Below are 17,618 nucleotides of genomic sequence, written 5' to 3' on the forward strand. Positions count from 1 at the left end.
AGACTACATTTCCCACCATCCCTTGCAGTTAAGCATGGCCATGTGACTAGTTCTGGCCAATGAGAGGTAAAGGGAAGGAGCTGACTCTATGGCGAGGTTTGCTCCCTTGCCCTGGCCCCTTCTTCCTGCTATCTAGGATGCAGAGTGCATGAGGTGTCCCGGAAGTTGGAGAACACATACTGGGGAGCCAGAGCAGAAGGACAAAAGCCTGGATCCCTGCTGAGTGAGAAACTGTCATCCCAGCCCTGGGAAACTTTTTTTTATGTGAGAGAAATCAACTTCTAGATTGTTTAAGCCCCTACTATTTTGCTCTTACTCTTCTTTGTAGCCAGTCCTACCTCCCACAATTTCCAGGGGGTCCAGAGTGATCTCGGGCGCCGCATGGTCAGCTGTCCTCTGCACAGTGGCGTTCAGCACCCGATTCATCACGGTCACCTTCGTGTCATAAAAGATCAGCCCTGAGAAGAGGAATGTGGAAGAGACACTTGCACGGGGCTGCCTCCCTCCTTCCCTGCCAAGCTGCCCCCTCTGGGTCTCCTCCATTTTCTTCTAGGGTGCCCTTCGGGTCCCTGGGTGGGGCTGGGAGTGTGCGCTGGCTGACTTTCTGGAAGGCAATTTGTTGGTGTCTATCCACACTTGACTTCTACCTCTTGAGTATTCTAGCTTGTAAAAATACAAACACAAATAAATGAAGAACAAGCAGGTTTCTGCAGCATTTTCTGAAACAGCAAAAAGTACCTCCCAAGTATTTATCAAGAGGGCAGTGGCTAAATAAACTATGGGGCCTTCTGGGACTGCTGTTCTGTGGGTGCCGGTGCACGGAGATCCCGAGGCACACCAGTAAATGGGAAAAGGAATTGCAGAACAGAATGGATGATATCATACCTGTTTTTTTTCCAAAAATTTTTTTTATTTTTTTCCTAATTAGAGCAGTTGTAGGATTACACAAAAATCATGCAGATATTATTTTTTCTTGTTATATTTATATCTGATTTTGAATGACTGTTTATGCTTGTATGACTTTAAACAGTTTGTACTTATGGGCCCCAGTTACTATGTTACACAGAGATACTTACTATACAACAAAGCCTGAGTTTTCACTAATTCTGAATATCTATAGTTCCATGTCACCCTCCTAATCCACTGCTCCTTCTATGGCCTTCTATCTGCACACTTAACAGAGTTGTAAGGTTAACTGCCTTTAAGTGACCTTCAGTGATTTCACTTACTGTACGAGAAGCTGAAGACTGATAATGGGAAACTTCACATTTTTGTAACAAAGAATAAAGAACAGGAGAGAAGAGCTAAAAGAAACAGCAATTCTCATTTATTTCCCTGTGTGGGTCTCAGGGTTCTTTAAGGTTTACTTTTTTGGCTTTTGGTATCCTGTGCTAAAAGAAGATGTGGTAGGTGCTGTTATATATACACAGGATTCCCAAAGAATCTTGTATAGGGGAAGACCAAAAGATAGAACAGGAAAAGTGGATTTATTTTCTTAGATACTTTCCAGCCTGCAAAATACAACCTCTCCTAACCTCCCTGAAGTTTTTAAAAAGTTTGACTTGTCTATGATCCAGTAGCAACACATGATGAAAGAGTGGGAACCACATTCTAAATTCCACGAATTGCAGTAGAGAGCTAGAATGTTATAGGAAAAGAAATCACAGCTGGCAGAAGTATCCTCCATAGAAACTTTAGCAGATCAAAATGAAAGTCACTGACTATAGAATCTGTATGAGCAATATTTTATTAAAAGAACCCTTGTGTGGTCACAAAGAGTTTCTATTGGGGTTTCACCCCACTTTTCAGGATGTTACTGACTTTGGGCTTGTTCACTAACAAACAGAATGCCCAGTTACATAATCTGGTTTCTGATATAAAGCTCTATGAATCCTGGAGGGTCTATATCTATATTGTAAATAAATGTATGCAAGCTTTGAAATATCAATGGAACATTGCCATTTTACTGTCTTAATTCTTATAAAGTAAAATTCTTAAATTCTTAGACTACACTGTCAACATAAATTATAAAATCATGAGATTTCATTGCCTCAGTTATCCTATTTCTGTTAATTTAAAGACAGTGGGAAACTCTGTGGCTACCATCAAAGTTTGGGATTATCTTCTCTTTGTATTCTAATAGTTATGCAATTACATATAAAAAATAACCCTGCAGAAAGTAGAGTTCCCATATATTCTTCCATGATACCCATTTTTGATTATTAAAAAAAAAGGAAAAAAAGACAGTGTGTGTGTGTGCATGTGTCTGTAGGTGACAGAAGGCCTGGAAGGTCAACCGCTCGACTGTCAGCGTGGTCACCGCTGGGATGGAGAGATGTGGGGCAGATAAGCAAGAGCTTTAACTTCGTATTTTACATATTTCTAAATAATCTGAGAACTTAAAAAAATAAGTCGAATTTTTAAGGGCATATGTGACTTTTGTAATTAAAGTAATTTCTCTTTGGTGGGATTGCTGCTCTGAAGGAAGCCTGCGTGCCAGATGTGTGTCTGACCCGCGCTGCCCTCCAGGGCGAGCTGCCTGAGGCTGGGCGATGGCCCGGACGGCTCTCCATCAGTTCTGGCCCCGGCATCTTAAAGCTCAGCAGGCTCTTCCTGCCCCTCTCGGTGGGGCACGCGGGCCTGGACACTGACCTTTGGCCTCCTTCAGCAGGGCCGCGATGCTGTGGGTATACATGGGCGTCTGCCGCAGCTCCACCAGGGGCAGGAAGAAGGTCTCCAGTGTGGTGTTCAGGGACTGGAGCAGGGCGAAGCGCAGGCGCAGGCTCTCGACAGGCACATCTGCGGGCAGGGGGGTGCTCGGGCTGAGTCTCCGCCAGCTAGGCCGAGACGCTCACTGTGCAAACTAACTCAGGGGGTCGCTGGCACTGGGGAGGGCCACTGGGAGCTGGCGCACTTCAAGTGGGACCAGATGGCTCCCACATTGGGTGCTGTTCCTGGGACCCCAGATGCTGCTGGTAGTGAGTGAGCAGACCCCAATCTGCCTGTACTAAGCAGAGGCAAAGGGTGAGGCCCTGGGCCAGCCAGGAGGCAGGACCTGGCTCTTAAGAAATCCAAGGGCCCTCGGCTCCCGCCTTGGGGCCATGCCAGGGCTGAACATTATATATATATTTTTAACTTTTTATTTTGAAGTAATTATAGACTTACAGGAAGTTGCAAAATATTACACTTCTGTTTCCCTTTCATCCAATGGTGTCACCCATTGGTGACATCATATATCAAAACGAGGACACTGATATCAGCCCGCTATCTTCTCTCATTCGTCTGCATCCCACCCACCTTGGACTTCTGGTCCCCTGAAGCCAGAAGGGGCTCAGGACCTGGTCACTGAGTTGGGGAGAGGACAGCTCGTGCTCCTTCTGAGCACTCAGATGACAATTTGGACATGTGCCTACAGGCACAGAAAAAACCCTGGAAGGCCAAATGCCAATGTGTTGTAATAGGGAATAGTTACTTTTCAAGGATGGATTTGTGGGGAATTTCCATTTTATTTTCTTTGTGCATTCTAGCTTTTAACAGAAAACATGATGTTCTCTTGTATTTTAGGGCAACGTGTCCAATACATGTTACCAGACTACTCTGATCCTTTCCCACTCACAACCCAAATTGGTGTTGGTACAGCCTCTAGGCAGTGGGCCTGGTGTGGCATGGAGGGTACGGCTTTCTAGTCACTCATTCCTGTATTTGTTGCTTGGCTTGGTTGTAATGAGCATATAAAACAGCCTCACAAGACTATTTGGGCCACATCACAGCTTCTCCATCTCTCTCCCGCTCGTTTTTATCAGCCCCTGCCCCTCCCCACCGGGCTCACAGTAGGAGCTCACAGTGCTGTTACATTCCCCGGGCCCACATACTCAAGAGGCAGGCCACCCTGGGGTCAGCGGTGTCCGCAGGGTCCAGATACACCTCATGGGGGTGGAGGCGTGCGGGCGTGATGGCCAGGTGGCGACACAGCCGGTTGATATATTGCACGAGTGCCACGTCCATCTCCAGGGTCCACTTCCTTGAGGCCTTCTGTGCATGTCGGACGTCGATGCAGGCACATCTGGTGGGGAGGGGGGTGGCAAGGTGGGGCCAGGGCCGAGGGGTGACCGCTGGACTCCTCTTTCACAGCCACGTGGCCCAGCTCCCACAAACCATTTAGAAGAGGGCCTCGCATTCCTAGGTTGTTTCTTGGTGCTCAATTCAGAAGCTGACTGCAGGGGACAGCTCCTGAGGGGCCGCTCCTTTTACAAGAAGCGAGCTGAGAATTCTGGAGGGAATGTGATGCAGTACAGCCTTTCTGGAGGGCAGCAGGCAGCATGCATCAACATGTACAGCACGTGAAGCCTCTGGCGTGTAGGCAGGTGATGTGCCTACACCCTGACCCAGAGGGTGGGTCCTGGAGCCATCGGCTAGGAATCAAGGCCACACTCAGTGACCCAGGGCAAAAAGGACACCTGCTTTCTGAGCCTGTAATGGCATCAGCCTCACAGGTTGGTCATGAGAATGAAAGGAGGTGGCACCCATGAAGCACGCGGCATGGTGCTTGGCACATCCCTGGTACAAGATCAATGTCAGCCAATGCCACTATTGATGTCCTTCTCCTTTAACCCAGCAACCCCACTTCCAGGGCTTTACCCTACGGAGGTATTTGAACCAACAGGCCAAGATGTGTTTGCGGGGGCCTTCACTGCAGGGCTGCATTATCACAGCAAATGCCTCTTACTAGGGATGAGCTGAGGAAACCACACGGAGCCCTAGGCAACTGCTAAGATGACCTAGTCGGACATCACCGAGTGATGCGGAAAATGAAAAAACGTAGTTTCAGAACAGTATGCCCTGTCCAATCCTGTTTCTATAGTCTTATCAAAATATATTTCCAGAAAAATGTTTGGAGAGAAGTTTACTAAACATTACAACTGTGATCATCTCTGCAGAGAATTTCAGAAAATCACCTTTACCGTGTTTCTACCAACTGAAGGAGTTTTTCATTAAGTGTGCAGGTCATTATTCTACTAACGTGAAGCTATTAACCCAAGAGAGGCAGGCAGGCCTGCAAGTGAGTGGGCAGGTGCCCAGGGCAGCTCGAATGGGCCACCAGGCCCTTGGGTGCGCGGCCCAGAGGGGTGATCATGGGGTGGTGCTGAGGCTGCACCAGGCCTCCCCTTATCACAGGCCACCTCTGTCCTCCAAAGAGTGCTCAGAGAGAGACCTAACCCCCTTCTGCCTCGGACCACAGAGGTCTCTCCCAGCTCCCCCCTGGCTGGCTGTCCTCGGGAGAGTCTGTGGGGAGGAAGGCAGCTGGGCGAGGGGACTGTGCGGGTCCCACGGCATATGCGAGCCCTTCTTCTATTACAAATGTGCCACTTTGGAACCGGTACGTAGCCCAATTTGTGGCCTTCCCATTCTCAATGCAGCTTCTAGTCCAAAATAAGTGATTCTGCTTTTCAACAAAGGCCCCAAAGTCATCCCACATCCTAGTTTCCAAAACGAAGTTCAGAAAACTTGTCCCTGCTGCCATGGCTAAGGCCATCCAGGTCTGGTTGATTCTGAGCCTTCAATTGAGAACAAAATGCTGGCATCAAGCAGTAAACAATTTCTAGGTTCTGAAAACAGACTTTTATGAACAGCCTGCTTCTGGCAACCACTCTTTCCTTGATGCCCAAGTCCCTCCCCCTGTGGGTGAGGCGTGTGCAGGCCCGTTCAGGGGAGAGCCCGAGGGCGAGGGCCAGGCCATTTCTCTCCCGTGTGCTACACGCCAGCCTGGAGCCTCAGGGCCGGATGGAGACGCCACCTTGGCTCCGGAGACCAGGTGAGCAGCAGCCTTGCCCCGCTGCCACCCGGGAGGGAGAGGGGGCAGTGGAGCCTCGGAGGGGAAGTGTGACTGGGAGGAACAAGGTTCTCTGGAATAAAAAACTGTCCCTAACCAAGCCAAGAGCCTGGAGGAAAAAAAAAACAAAAACAAGGTTTGTTTTCAAATGGGTTGGAAAACCCACTTAAGCAATTATGAAAAATTACAGAATAACCCAGCAGGCATTTTTTAAAAGGCAGAGAGAATGGCTCCAGGAGAGTACTTTCCTTGGGGAACGCAGCTCAGCGGCTGAAAATAATTTATATACAAGGTATCAACTACTGGAGGGCCAACCCTCTCACCTCTCAAAATGCAGATCATAACCGCAGGATAAAATCGCCCTCCAGACACTACGGATGTCTTGCTTGGCTCGGTCAACAACAAATTTGTGAAATCCTTCCAAGGTCAGATATTTTTCCTCAGGGACTGATGGAAAAGAGTAAACAGCATTAGGAATTTGGTAAGTACTGTGCACACGTGGGCCTCAGGAGCTGCTCTGGTGGCCTCCCTGACCCCCCAAACTTCCTTGTAGGTCCCTGGGTCCCTTACGTTCCCATCTTGACTCAGCCCCAAGCACACTCATCACCCCCTGCTTTAGGGGTCCCTGAGGCCTCGGCCGTGCACGGTCAGGGCTGGTCATCTGATGGTGCCGCAGCTTTTCCAGGGTCAGAAACATCCCCGAATGACACAGCAATTTTTGTGACCATGAGGATGGCCTTCTCCAACTCTGCTTGGGCCTTTAGGAGGTTTACGTTCTACTGTCCCAGAGCAGATCACTAGCTTCGACAAGTGCCTTCTAGAAGAAAATTTCCAAATTCATTTCCAAGTCTTTACATTTTAGCCTTAATCACCTACTCTTCACCTTGGGCGTAGGGATTTCCAGAACTGCTGTTTTCACCTCCATAAACTCTTGGTCATCAAAGATGGCATCCTGGGGCAATGAGTCAGCCTTGGCCACACCTCCTTCTCACGGCCTTTGCAAGTGCTGCCCTGCCCAACCTGGAGCCCCAGGGAGCCAGGCCCCGAGGTGGGGCCCTCACAGTGGGAGCCGGGCCAGTCAGGCTCAGGCACAGAGGCCTCGTCCCCGGGCGGGCTGCCCGTCTCCACAATGGAAGCAGGCACCCCGCCCCCGTGCCCACATCAGGCCCACGCTGCTCGTTCACCTTCTTGTTTTTTGGTTGGAGACTTTTCTGGGTCCTTTTCATCGGGCTTGCTCTTTTCCGGTGACTTTGGCTTCACAGTTGGTTTCTTCTCACTTAAGGCTGTCCTGCTGTAGACCAAATCACTGGAATCAAAATTCTGCACGTTCACCCCTCCTCCTCACAGAGGACACGCAGACGAACTTCACAGTCATGTCAGTTCACTCCCCCCACCCCCCAAGCTTATGATTGAGACAGGGCTGGGCTCTGTCCTGACCAAGAAAAGCTTACTGTGCAAATTATGAAGACAAATGGATGCTTTAAGATGTGGGAACTAAGGAAGAGATTCTTTTCAAACACTCTACACATTTCACAGCTGCACTGTTCAGTAAGGAAGCTACTTAAGTTTAAATTAACTGAAATGAAATAAAATCTAAAAAGTTCCCTAGTCCCACCAACCACGTTTCAAGTGCTCAAGAGCCACAGCTGAACAGCACAGAAATGGAACATTTCCATCATCATGGGAAGTTCTCTTGGACAGCATTGCTTTGGAAGCACCATTTATACACATACATAATTAATAAATAAGACGCCTTCTTTTTCTATCATTTAAATAATTCCTCCAGAGACTCTTGCTAGGTGACACTTTGCTATCAGAATTTTTAACTGTGAGTACTTGAGAATCATAAACCTGTATCCAAAGAAATTACTCTTAAATAGATATGCATATGCACACATGGAATACGATGTGGCTATAAAAAAGGGAATGGGGAAGTTATTTTTGTAGTGACATTGAATGATCTCCAAGATTGTTAATAAATAGAAATAGCAAGGAACAGACACTGAGGACAGTACTCAACATTTGTGTTTAAAAATACACATGTATGTGTGTAAATTTACTCACATACAGGGAAAGAGTCTAGAAGGCTACAGAAGGCACTGGGAACACTGTCTCGAGGTGGGGAACTGGGAGGCCTGAGGATAGAGGGGAAGAGGAGAGGCTTCTCACTGCATAAGCTTTCGAATTTGGTGCCATTCAAAATGTAAGAAACTGATATGCTATGCAGAAATAAAAAGCCTAGGCACTCACTCTCCTCTGAGACTGCCAGGGCCAATCCCATCATCCATCAGATTGTTCTAGTAACAGGAATGCCTAAAGCCAGTGCCTTTCAGATTTTAGTGTGAATCAACAGCTTGTGAGACTTTCACGTATGCCTAGATCCAGGCACCCACCACAGAAGTCCTAACTCATTAAGTCTGGGCTGGGCCCGAATCTGAATGTTTAACAAGTGTCCCCAGTGATCATGTGCACGTGATCACTGGATCCAGTTTAATAAATCCTACCTTAGACACACACATACACACACACACACACACACACACACACATTATATGCTGAAAAGTTAAAAAGTAGTTTTTATGTGTGGGCAATTGAGCACTTTTCAGTATGCAAAGACGCACTCCACTATAACTAGGCATTATTTGTGTGGTTAAAAGAAGTTTAAAATTTGAAAAATTCTGTCCACTTTAAATGTTTTACTAATTCAGACTGATCTACTTGCCAGTTTGCATGGACCAGATTTTACTAATTCTGGATAAAATGAAATATCCACTTCCAGTCAATGAAGCTGAAAGAGCCACGGCAGCAGAGCAGACAGGAGCCCGCGAGGTGCTGCCGCACCCCCCCAGCAGGCCCCATCTTCCGAGCCTCAGGGGGCCACCCCACCTGACACTGTTGAGCACGGCCTTGTCCTTGGCGGGCGGCTTGGTGATGGGGCGCTTGGTGCTCACCACCTTCACAGGGTGCTGCTCCTTCCCGGCTTTGCTGTACCTGCTCTTGTCGTACTTGGGCTTCGGCACACCATACTTCCTCAGGATCTGCAGGGCACAAAGGCCGCAGAGCGTCTCAGGCTGACCCTGCAAGGCACTCAAGGCCCAGCCCAGGTTAAGACAGGGACAGGGACAGTTACCTGGGTGAGCTGGTCCTCCAGCACCTTTTTTGGAGGCCGGACATTGGTGAAGAAGATGTGGAGGAGGTTCCCAGGGGTCTGGGAGTTGATCTGCTCTTTGCTAAGATAAATGTCAGAGACTTTGATTGGCTTGGCTGGTGTCAGGCTCAGCATCTGCTCTGAGTGGACACAGCTCTTAAATATTTCCGTCAGAACCTCTCTGGCCCCGGGCACCAGCTTCTCACCTATTAGAGAACGAAAGGAGGGCCACAACAATTCTGCCATGAGCACACTATGCCAGGAAAAGCCCTGCGAGCACCTTATCTATTTTTCATAAATATTCTATTTTTCAAAGCAGGTATAACAGATATTAAGTGGAGAAGGCCAGCTAGCCACCAAAACCGCTGTCCCTTGCTTTTAGGCACACATCTCAGTTATTCCTGTGAGGTGTGGCTCCATGACCATGTTCTCCCCGGTGGGTTGCAAGCAGGTGGGATGTGAGCTGCAGGGAAGTGATCAGGCCCGTGGGGACAGCCTCCTCAAACACTTACCCTGGACTCTTACGAGTGCAAGAAGCAGACATCCATTGGGTTTCGGCCACTGTACTCTGGGGTCTACTATCACAGTAATTTAGCTTACTATAACTTAAACAACATGCATATGACAGATAATCCCAAGGGGCAAAACCCAGCAAGTCTTTTTAGCATGAAGTATAAGTCTTTAAACGAGATGTTGCAGGTTCTTAGGAGATCTTACCCCAGTGATATCTAGCATGGGCAGCAGAGAGCTAAGGGGCAAAATACACACCCACAAGGAAACGAAAACCAAAATTAATGTTAAGGAGAATCCATGATGAATAAAATATTAACTGTGGTGTGGCAAAAGGAAAAATCAAAGTTGGCACAAAGAACATTTTCACAGATACAAGTGACCATTAGTCAGGGAAAAAAATACTTATTTTTGTCCCTCATCAAATGCTCCAGCAGGTGCTCTCACATTTCCTAAGGGGGCCAATGTGAACCCATCTGCATGCTTCTCCTGGGGAGCTATAATCTATAATCTAGGAGCTCCCTTCCCTTCTCCTTCCCACTCCTCACCCTTCCTCAGGCAGTGCTCCCTCTCCTGCGGAGCCTGGTGCACCAGGGACAAGGCCCAGCTGTGGCAACCGGAGCAAAAAGGCCTAGCAGACCAATCTGCTGAGAGGGGGTGGGGTTGTGCAGAGGAGGAGGGCCGAGCTCTGGGAGCTCACCCTGCAGGGCCACAACTTAAATGAATCTCGCAGGCAGAATGCACTTAGCAGGAATATGGTAGATGCACAGGCTACAGAAAGGCCTTATGGGAGAGGTTAACCTATAATAGGATCAGGAAGTAAAACTAAATTCAGACTCAAAATATGGGAAGACTGGGGCAGCATTAGTTATGGCAGGAAAAGGCCTCAGGTTCTTGGTAGATCTTATCCCAGTGATAATCAATGTGGGCAGCTGAGAGCTGAGGAGCAAACAAAAATCAAAATTAATGTTAGAAAAATCTGTGGTGAACGAAACATTAACCGTGCTGTAGCAAAAGGAAAAAAATCGGCAAAATTGATTCTGTATTTACAATTTTAATATTTTGTTCATCATGGTTTTTTGTATTACTTGACTTTTAAAATATTGCATTGAAGTGTCATTGATCTTGATTGCTGAGTTTTTAGGCACCCCTTAAATTTTGCTCCCACAGACTGAATCACCTTATCCTATTCCTGGCCCTGAGAGAATAGTTCAAAATTTCATGGTTGAGGGATAGTAATCAGAAAAACGACAACAACCACCAAAAATATGTTCAGTATTACATTTCCATGCTTGGAAAATAAAAACAAAGCAACCACTCAACATCTCCACTATGAAATTTCAAATAATAGCAAAGATTTAGAAAAGGGGACATAGATTAAAATTTTTGAGAAAGATTGTTATAAAAAGAAAATGACACAAAAAAACTGTTCTAATTATAAAAAGGAAAACCCCTGTGGCTCCTGAAGTGAAGCTTGAGCCAGCTGCAGTGCACCTTGTGTGTGATTCTGCCCTGTGTTCGGGCTCACTAGGGACTGGGGTCCCAGGTGGACTGTGGGCACTGCACAAAAGAGGTGGGGAGGCCTGAGAGGACCCACCCCACGGAGGAGCTGCCAGAATGGCAAAAGGAATGGACTTTGTGAGATGGGAGCTGGAACTGTTTCTCCCCCACACATCAGTTTAAAAGTATAAGGCTTTAGTTGTCAAGCACATGACAAAACAGATGCCAGCAATGTACTCAGTACAGTCTTGCTCCATAGGACAGAACAGAGTAAATGCACTTGAGCTCTATCCAGGAGAAGCCTGGCTGGGCTAGAAGAAGAGTGAACACAATCCCATATTCAAGCCAGGTGCCGGCTCTCCAGGCTAGCCCAGACACAGCTGCCTAAGCAGGGGCTGCCCAGGGCCTTCAGAGGCCCAACAGCTGCCCTTTCCATCCCAGGAAGACGTGGTCCACTGGTCACCGTGCACAAACAGGAAATCTCTCATCTCATCTCCCCAGCACCTCCAGAATCATTTTCAAACTCTGCAACCCACCTTTAATCGACTTATCATTGAAATAATCCTCTAGCCCTGGGCTTCCTTGAGTATCAAACAAACTCTGATTTACGACAGATACAGTCAAAATCTCTTCTGTTGACATTTCCATCAATTCATCTTCACCATCCAAACTTGACAAACCAATCAAATCATTATTGTTAAATAAACTTGCTCGAATTTTCTCGATTTTTGCTCGGGATCTTATCTGCATGAACAAAGAAAAAGGTAAGGATTGGAGTGGAGAGTGACCAGCGGCTCGGTGCAAACAGTTTTCCCCCCTGCCTTTCCCCTGGAAGCCCTCTCTGTGCCTGGGGGGTAGGAGAGCTGTCCAATGTGGGGGAGATGACTTTCTTGGCAAAGCTCCTCTCCTGACAGAACAACAGTAACTTTTAGGAGAACAACTCAACTGGAAATCTCTGCTGCCACACTGTGGTCAGGTCAGTGGTTTTACCCCTGATGCCTAGGGAGCTGAATTCCATGCCTGGCCCTGAGGAAATCCCAGGAAGGAGGCAATGAGAGGTAAAGATGGAATAACAGAAGGGATTCTAAGAAAGCAACCTCTCAGTCCTTGAAGTCTCCTGTAAGAGGCCCTCTGGGAGAGAGCAGAGCAACGCTCATTCTCAGTCGTGTACTTCTCTCCTCATAGTCACCAAAGGACAGGCTTTCTGCTGACCTTAACTCCTCTTAGGCCAGGGTAAAGGAAAGCATCTGGATTTCTAAATCAGAAGGCACAAGAAACAGATCTGGTCTTGGGATGGCGAGAGGATGTGGCAACGTGCACGTCACCTGAGACTCGAACCTGGAGCAGAAATGGCAGGCGCCCACCCCACAGTGCTCAGTGAAGGGCCAGGGAAAGCCTCTCCTGTTAATGGCAAGGTTCAAAACCACCCAAGGCCTCTAGAAAATACAGCTGCGGGCCCTGAGTTGGACAGTACTTCATCCATTATGCCCTGCTACGTCCCTCCACTCAGCAATGAAATGCATTTCCCTCACGACATCAGACTTGCTACTGCATCTAGAGACATTACCTTAAGCAGAATCATTGTGCTGTTGCCAAGAGCTGCCCCAGGGAGCCCCCTAACTGCTCTGGTCGTTACCTATTTGTTAAGCCCGTGGAAATAACTTTGGAAGGGTTAAAGAAGCCTGGGGGTTTCAAGATGGTCCTGACTTCAGTAGCTGCCAAGTCCTGAGAGCTGTTACCTCCACGACTGCAAAGCCCTTAATGGGGCGGGCCGGGAGGGACTGGTTGTCCAGGGATGTGACTGTGTACATGGAGCCCACGTCTGACACGGACGCCGTCTCGGTGTTGTCCAGGGGCTCCCCCAGGCTCCCCAGGCTGCCCAGGCTGCCCGTGCTGCACAGGGAAATGTCCAGGCTCTCCTGGCTGGACACCACGTGGGGCTCCAGCAAGCCTGGAGGGAGGGGCAGCTCGAGGCCCAAGGGCAGTGCGTCCACAGAGAGGTCACCGACGGTCTGCAAGACGCCCTGGGAGCTGCAAATGGAGGCCTGACTGGTGGAGGCCGATGCGCTGATGCTCGTGGCGGGGGCCAGGCTGCTGGACGTGCTGACTTCCAGACTGTCTGTGCTGGGGAAGCCGAGAGTCTTGTCGGGCTCAGCTTTCCCATCTCCGCCCTCAGCCTTGTCCTTCGGCTTCTTGGGGTCTTCTTCCTGCAGGGGAATATAGATCTCATCTTGGAAGACCCCGCCGTGGGCGTTGCAGGCCTTGCGGATGGCACCTCTGACAATGCCCTCGTCCAGGTGGGTGGGGATGCCGGAGATTACCAGCAAGCGGCTGTGGGCCGTGGGACCGACCAGGGCCTGGCAGGCATCAGCGATGGCGTCGCTGGTCACGCCCAGCCCCTGCGGGTCCTTCCTGGTGAGGTGGCGGAGGATGATGAGCAGGGTGAGGGCTCGATGGAACCACAGCATGTCCTCGGGCTTGCCGCCCCCGATGCTCAGCATGGCCGGGTCTGACTCCACCACGCGGGAGGCCGAGCGCTTCCCGGAGGAGGAGGCCTTCTCTCGCTTCATCTTGACTTTCTTCCTCTTGGACAGGAGGCTGGGGCTCTGTGGCGTCTGCCCTGGGGAGGATGAGGAGGAGGAGGACGAGTCGCTGAGGTTCGGGGTAGCCGTTGAGGCTACCCCGCTGGCGGTGACGCTCATGTTGGTGGGCAGGGTCACCTCGGCAACCGCAAGGCAACCTTCCATCAGTGCGTGAAAATACGTGGAGAACCTGCCCTGGTCGGCGGCGGCCCCTGCCCCGGAGCCTCCACAGGTGCTGCCCGACACCCAGCTCTGGGCCTCCTCGTCGTACAGCTTGTGGAGCTCCGACTGCAAGGCTGTCAGCATGGCCAGGCAGGGGCTCAGCTGCAGGGCGAGGGAGGAGGACAGGCCGGCGGGGTGCTTTCTCTGCTCCAGGGCGTGCACCGTGCGCAGGAGCTCAGCCAGGAGGTGGAAAACAAGCTCCTTCACGCAGGCCGCCATGTCCGTGGTCCACAGGAAGTTTCCTGAGGCAAACAGAAAATAATAACAGCAGCAATCACTCCCATGGCACTTACTATGTGCCAGGCACTGTTCTGATCGAGCCCTTGCAACCCCGGGAGAGAGGGGATATGTTATTCATCCCCATTTTACAGATGCGGAGACAGAGGCAGGAAGCAGCGAAGGACTCGCCCGAGGCCAGACTGCGGCACCAGGGAGGAGCCGGGACGCCCAGGCCTGCGCCACGAGACAGCACAGCCACCTGCTTCCGGAGCTCAGCCAAAGAAATCGGTCCTTTTTACCTCCTAAGGCTATCAGGCCAGTCACTGATACATCACTGGAACACTGTCTCCCAAAGTGTGTGATGCTCACTGCTGTGGGCACACAGGCCAGTGTTACCAAAGAGCACAGAAACACACGCTGAAAAACTCATCCTTTTTCACTCCTCCTTTAGTCCTGATTTTGACAACAGGACAGCCTTACCTTGGGGTTGGCATACTCTTCAACACCTTTGTGATATTTGGTAATCTGTATTTTTAACAGAAAGGGGGCCATGGACTCAGAGCCTTTGACAGGCAGCTGTATTTAGCCAGAATTTTGTAAGAGTCACTCCTTATTTTCCTTGTATTGGTGTTTTTGTAGTTATCTTCTAGTCATGGCAAGGGATAGTAATTGTCCATTTATAGTAGTGACCTGAGTCTCTTTTAACTCCAAGTTTAAGTTAAGAGGAGAAAGGAATTAACTGCAACAGACGAATACTACTAAGTAACAAGACGTCGGCAGGCACAGCATGGGCACGGCAGTCACACCCGGGCGGCCTGAGCGGGGCTGACATTTGGGAAACACCGTCCAGAGCAACAGGAGGGGCCACGCACTGGCACAGGGGCCACACCGCTCCAGGTGCCTCTCCTTTACACCTGCACTCGTGCTGCCTGGAACTGAAGGAAGCCGAGGACGCTCAGAACACCTGGAGCCCCACATCTGCTGAGCCAGCTGTGCCCTAACCTGTGAGCGCCCACCGTGCTGCATGTTCCACCCCGTGGGTCTGGTATGGGGTTGAAGGGCCCAGCCTGGCTGCCTCACTGCGAGCCTCGGGCTAAGCCCAGCACCCACAAAGGAGGGGCTGAGCGTCCTGCTGTCTGCAGGGTGAGGCTGTTTGATAATTCGAACGAGAAATGGGCTCCTGCTTGCCGTGGGGCGTGGGACTGTCCTGGAGCCTTTCACAAGGGACAGCTGCCCACAGTCCCTTGTCACCCGGGGTCCAGGCCAGGCCCTCAGATGCTAGCACTGCTCACGGCACAAACTCCTTTGTCCTTCCTTTACCAGGTGGCATTTAACGTACAAGGACAGACTTGGAGAGATTTCTTCTAGGACAAAATTGCAAATGGGGGCCCAGGAGCTGAATTGGCCATAGCCATCTTGTCCCCAGAGACAGTGGTTCCCTGCCTGTCTCCCCTCTCCCTGGTGTGTTTTGGACTTCTGGCGTTTCTTGGTAAAAAATAATCTGGCAGGACATGAGCCACATTCTCACACAACCAAACCCAGGCTAGTTCAGGGGCTGCTTCACAGGGCATGCGTCTCCCCCACTTTACTCTCTTAATTCTCTCATTTCCATTATCGGTCTGACCCTGAGAATATTCAACTTTTTTTTAATTAAAGTATAATTTACACTGCAATCTCTTTTTCCCCTCTAACATTGTGTTATGAAAAATTTCAAAAATAAAGAAAAGTTGAGAAAAATATACAGTAAATACCCATATACCTTCAGCCTAGGCTCTACCATCAACATTTTGCAGTATGGGCTCTATTACACATCTATCCATCCGTCCAGCCCTCTAGACAACCTAAACCCATCTTAGTTTTTGATTCTTTCAAAATGAGTTGCAGACATCAGTATGTTTCACCGTTAAGCATTTTAGGGGGCATACTGTTAATTAGAGCTCAATATCCATTTAGAATTTTTTGAGGTAAATTTACATATGGTGAAATACATGAGTTCTGACAGGTGCAATGTCTTTTAAACCTTTAGGAGCGAGGCAGTTATGTTTGATTTTGCAACATGGTTCACTTCCATGCTACTTCTTACCCCAAGGGTCACATTTACATTATGTATTTATTTTTTTAAAGTTATTTATTTTCATGATTAATTGCCACCCCTCAGAACAATGGGAGTACCCTGCAAATCATGGATTTGGAAGCCTAGACCACACCTTAGAATCATTTCCCCAAGCCTGCTTCAAATGCAAAGGGTCCAGCAGCTGCCTGGACTACTATGGCCCACTCCCCACCCCATGTGGTAAGCAACTCAGGTATGGCCACAGCCCACAGGCCACCTTTGTCTCAAGCCTCACCTAGCAGCTCCACCACCTGCAGGAGGACAGACGTCGGGATGGTGTCAGGCTCATCTTCAGACCTCCCTTCGCCATCCTCTGATTTCCAAGACAGCAGCTGCTCTGCAAAAGCCACAGCCAGTGGGAACTCCAGGGGCAGGGAATGTAACGCCAGCACGGCTCCTGGAGGTGGGGACACCCCTAGAAGAAGCACCAGGAGGAACCGTGTGATTAGTGGGGCCTGATCAAAGTAAGTCTGAGAAATGACCTGCCCAGTGCACGTGGAGAGAAACGGGGCTGGAAGGGCCGCTCACTCATCTGCTGGGGTTGGGGCAAACCGGACTTGCCAACACTCCAGACAGAATCAGCTGCCAGGCTCAAAGAGGAGCCAGAGGACATCCCTCCCACGAACCTACTTACCAGTGTGGCAATGGAACAGAGGGGCAGCCATGGGATATGGGGAAGAAGAAACATTCCTCAGTCGTTAGACACTGACCAGCCTTATGATCCAGGAAGTGCACTCCACTGGAATATTCCCCGCTTGGGGAAGGAATAATCAGCCCTTTTGTACGGTTGTTATCTCATTAAGCTTAGACACCAACATGGTGTCCCTAAGATTAAGGCACTACCGAGAGGTTGGGTTTGGTTCTCTTTTATTCCTTCTACCATTGCCATGGCCAAAGTCTGACCAAAGCCACCTATAGTGAGGGGAAAAGGCCTGATCCACCTCCCCTCCTGCACTGCCCCTCGACCCCCATTACAAATGCTGACCAGACACAAGCCAGAGCATCATGCGTCTTTAGGCAAGCCAGGAGTATCCCACCCTGGCTCATTGGCACTTGGAGTGAATATTTATATGGTGACATTTAGGCAGTGATAGGTAGACAGAGATCCTCTTATTTTAATATATGGTTTAAAAACTGAGCTAACATAGGCAAAATACTATTATATTAATCTACCTTAAAGCAACTAAGAAAATGGAACCAATAAAAAATGGACCAAAAAGCTTTTTAGCAATAACCAAATCACTTAAGAAATGTCCTTTCATTCCCTAAAGATGCAGTGTCTAAAAGCCAGGTTGGGAGGGGGCGGGGAGAGCCAAACCCCTTCTTTTCGGCTGAAAGTACAGATGTATTTTATAAGTATCTCTGGCAAACACACCCCAGTCTTTTCTTGGGGCAGCCAAGGAAGAGCAGTGAAAGCCTGTGGCCAGATTATCTGTGTACACTTAGAAGCAGTCAGCTGCCTGGTGTGCCAAGAGGACAGGCTGTGATGGCGTA

General features: G+C 49.3%; 1 protein-coding gene across 5 annotated transcripts in view; it reads right to left on the reverse strand.

Annotated features, from left to right (window-relative positions):
- Window positions 1-17,618, reverse strand: part of HECTD4 (HECT domain E3 ubiquitin protein ligase 4) — a 220,630-nt gene that overhangs the window by 20,965 nt on the left and 182,047 nt on the right. For 4 of the 5 annotated variants that reach the window (XM_037816632.1, XM_037816631.1, XM_037816630.1 and 1 more), the window contains 10 exons: window positions 16,360-16,539; window positions 12,728-14,034; window positions 11,525-11,732; window positions 8,961-9,184; window positions 8,717-8,868; window positions 7,015-7,121; window positions 6,154-6,277; window positions 3,873-4,063; window positions 2,653-2,799; window positions 339-458 (listed from right to left, as the gene is read on the reverse strand). In XM_037816632.1, coding sequence (XP_037672560.1) covers window positions 339-458; window positions 2,653-2,799; window positions 3,873-4,063; window positions 6,154-6,277; window positions 7,015-7,121; window positions 8,717-8,868; window positions 8,961-9,184; window positions 11,525-11,732; window positions 12,728-14,034; window positions 16,360-16,539 — 2,760 coding nt within the window. The remainder of the gene's footprint in view (window positions 1-338; window positions 459-2,652; window positions 2,800-3,872; window positions 4,064-6,153; window positions 6,278-7,014; window positions 7,122-8,716; window positions 8,869-8,960; window positions 9,185-11,524; window positions 11,733-12,727; window positions 14,035-16,359; window positions 16,540-17,618) is intronic. The other variant, XM_037816629.1, reaches the window with a different exon arrangement.

This window comes from Choloepus didactylus, chromosome 23, assembly GCF_015220235.1.
Source record: "Choloepus didactylus isolate mChoDid1 chromosome 23, mChoDid1.pri, whole genome shotgun sequence".
NCBI lineage: Eukaryota > Metazoa > Chordata > Mammalia > Pilosa > Megalonychidae > Choloepus > Choloepus didactylus.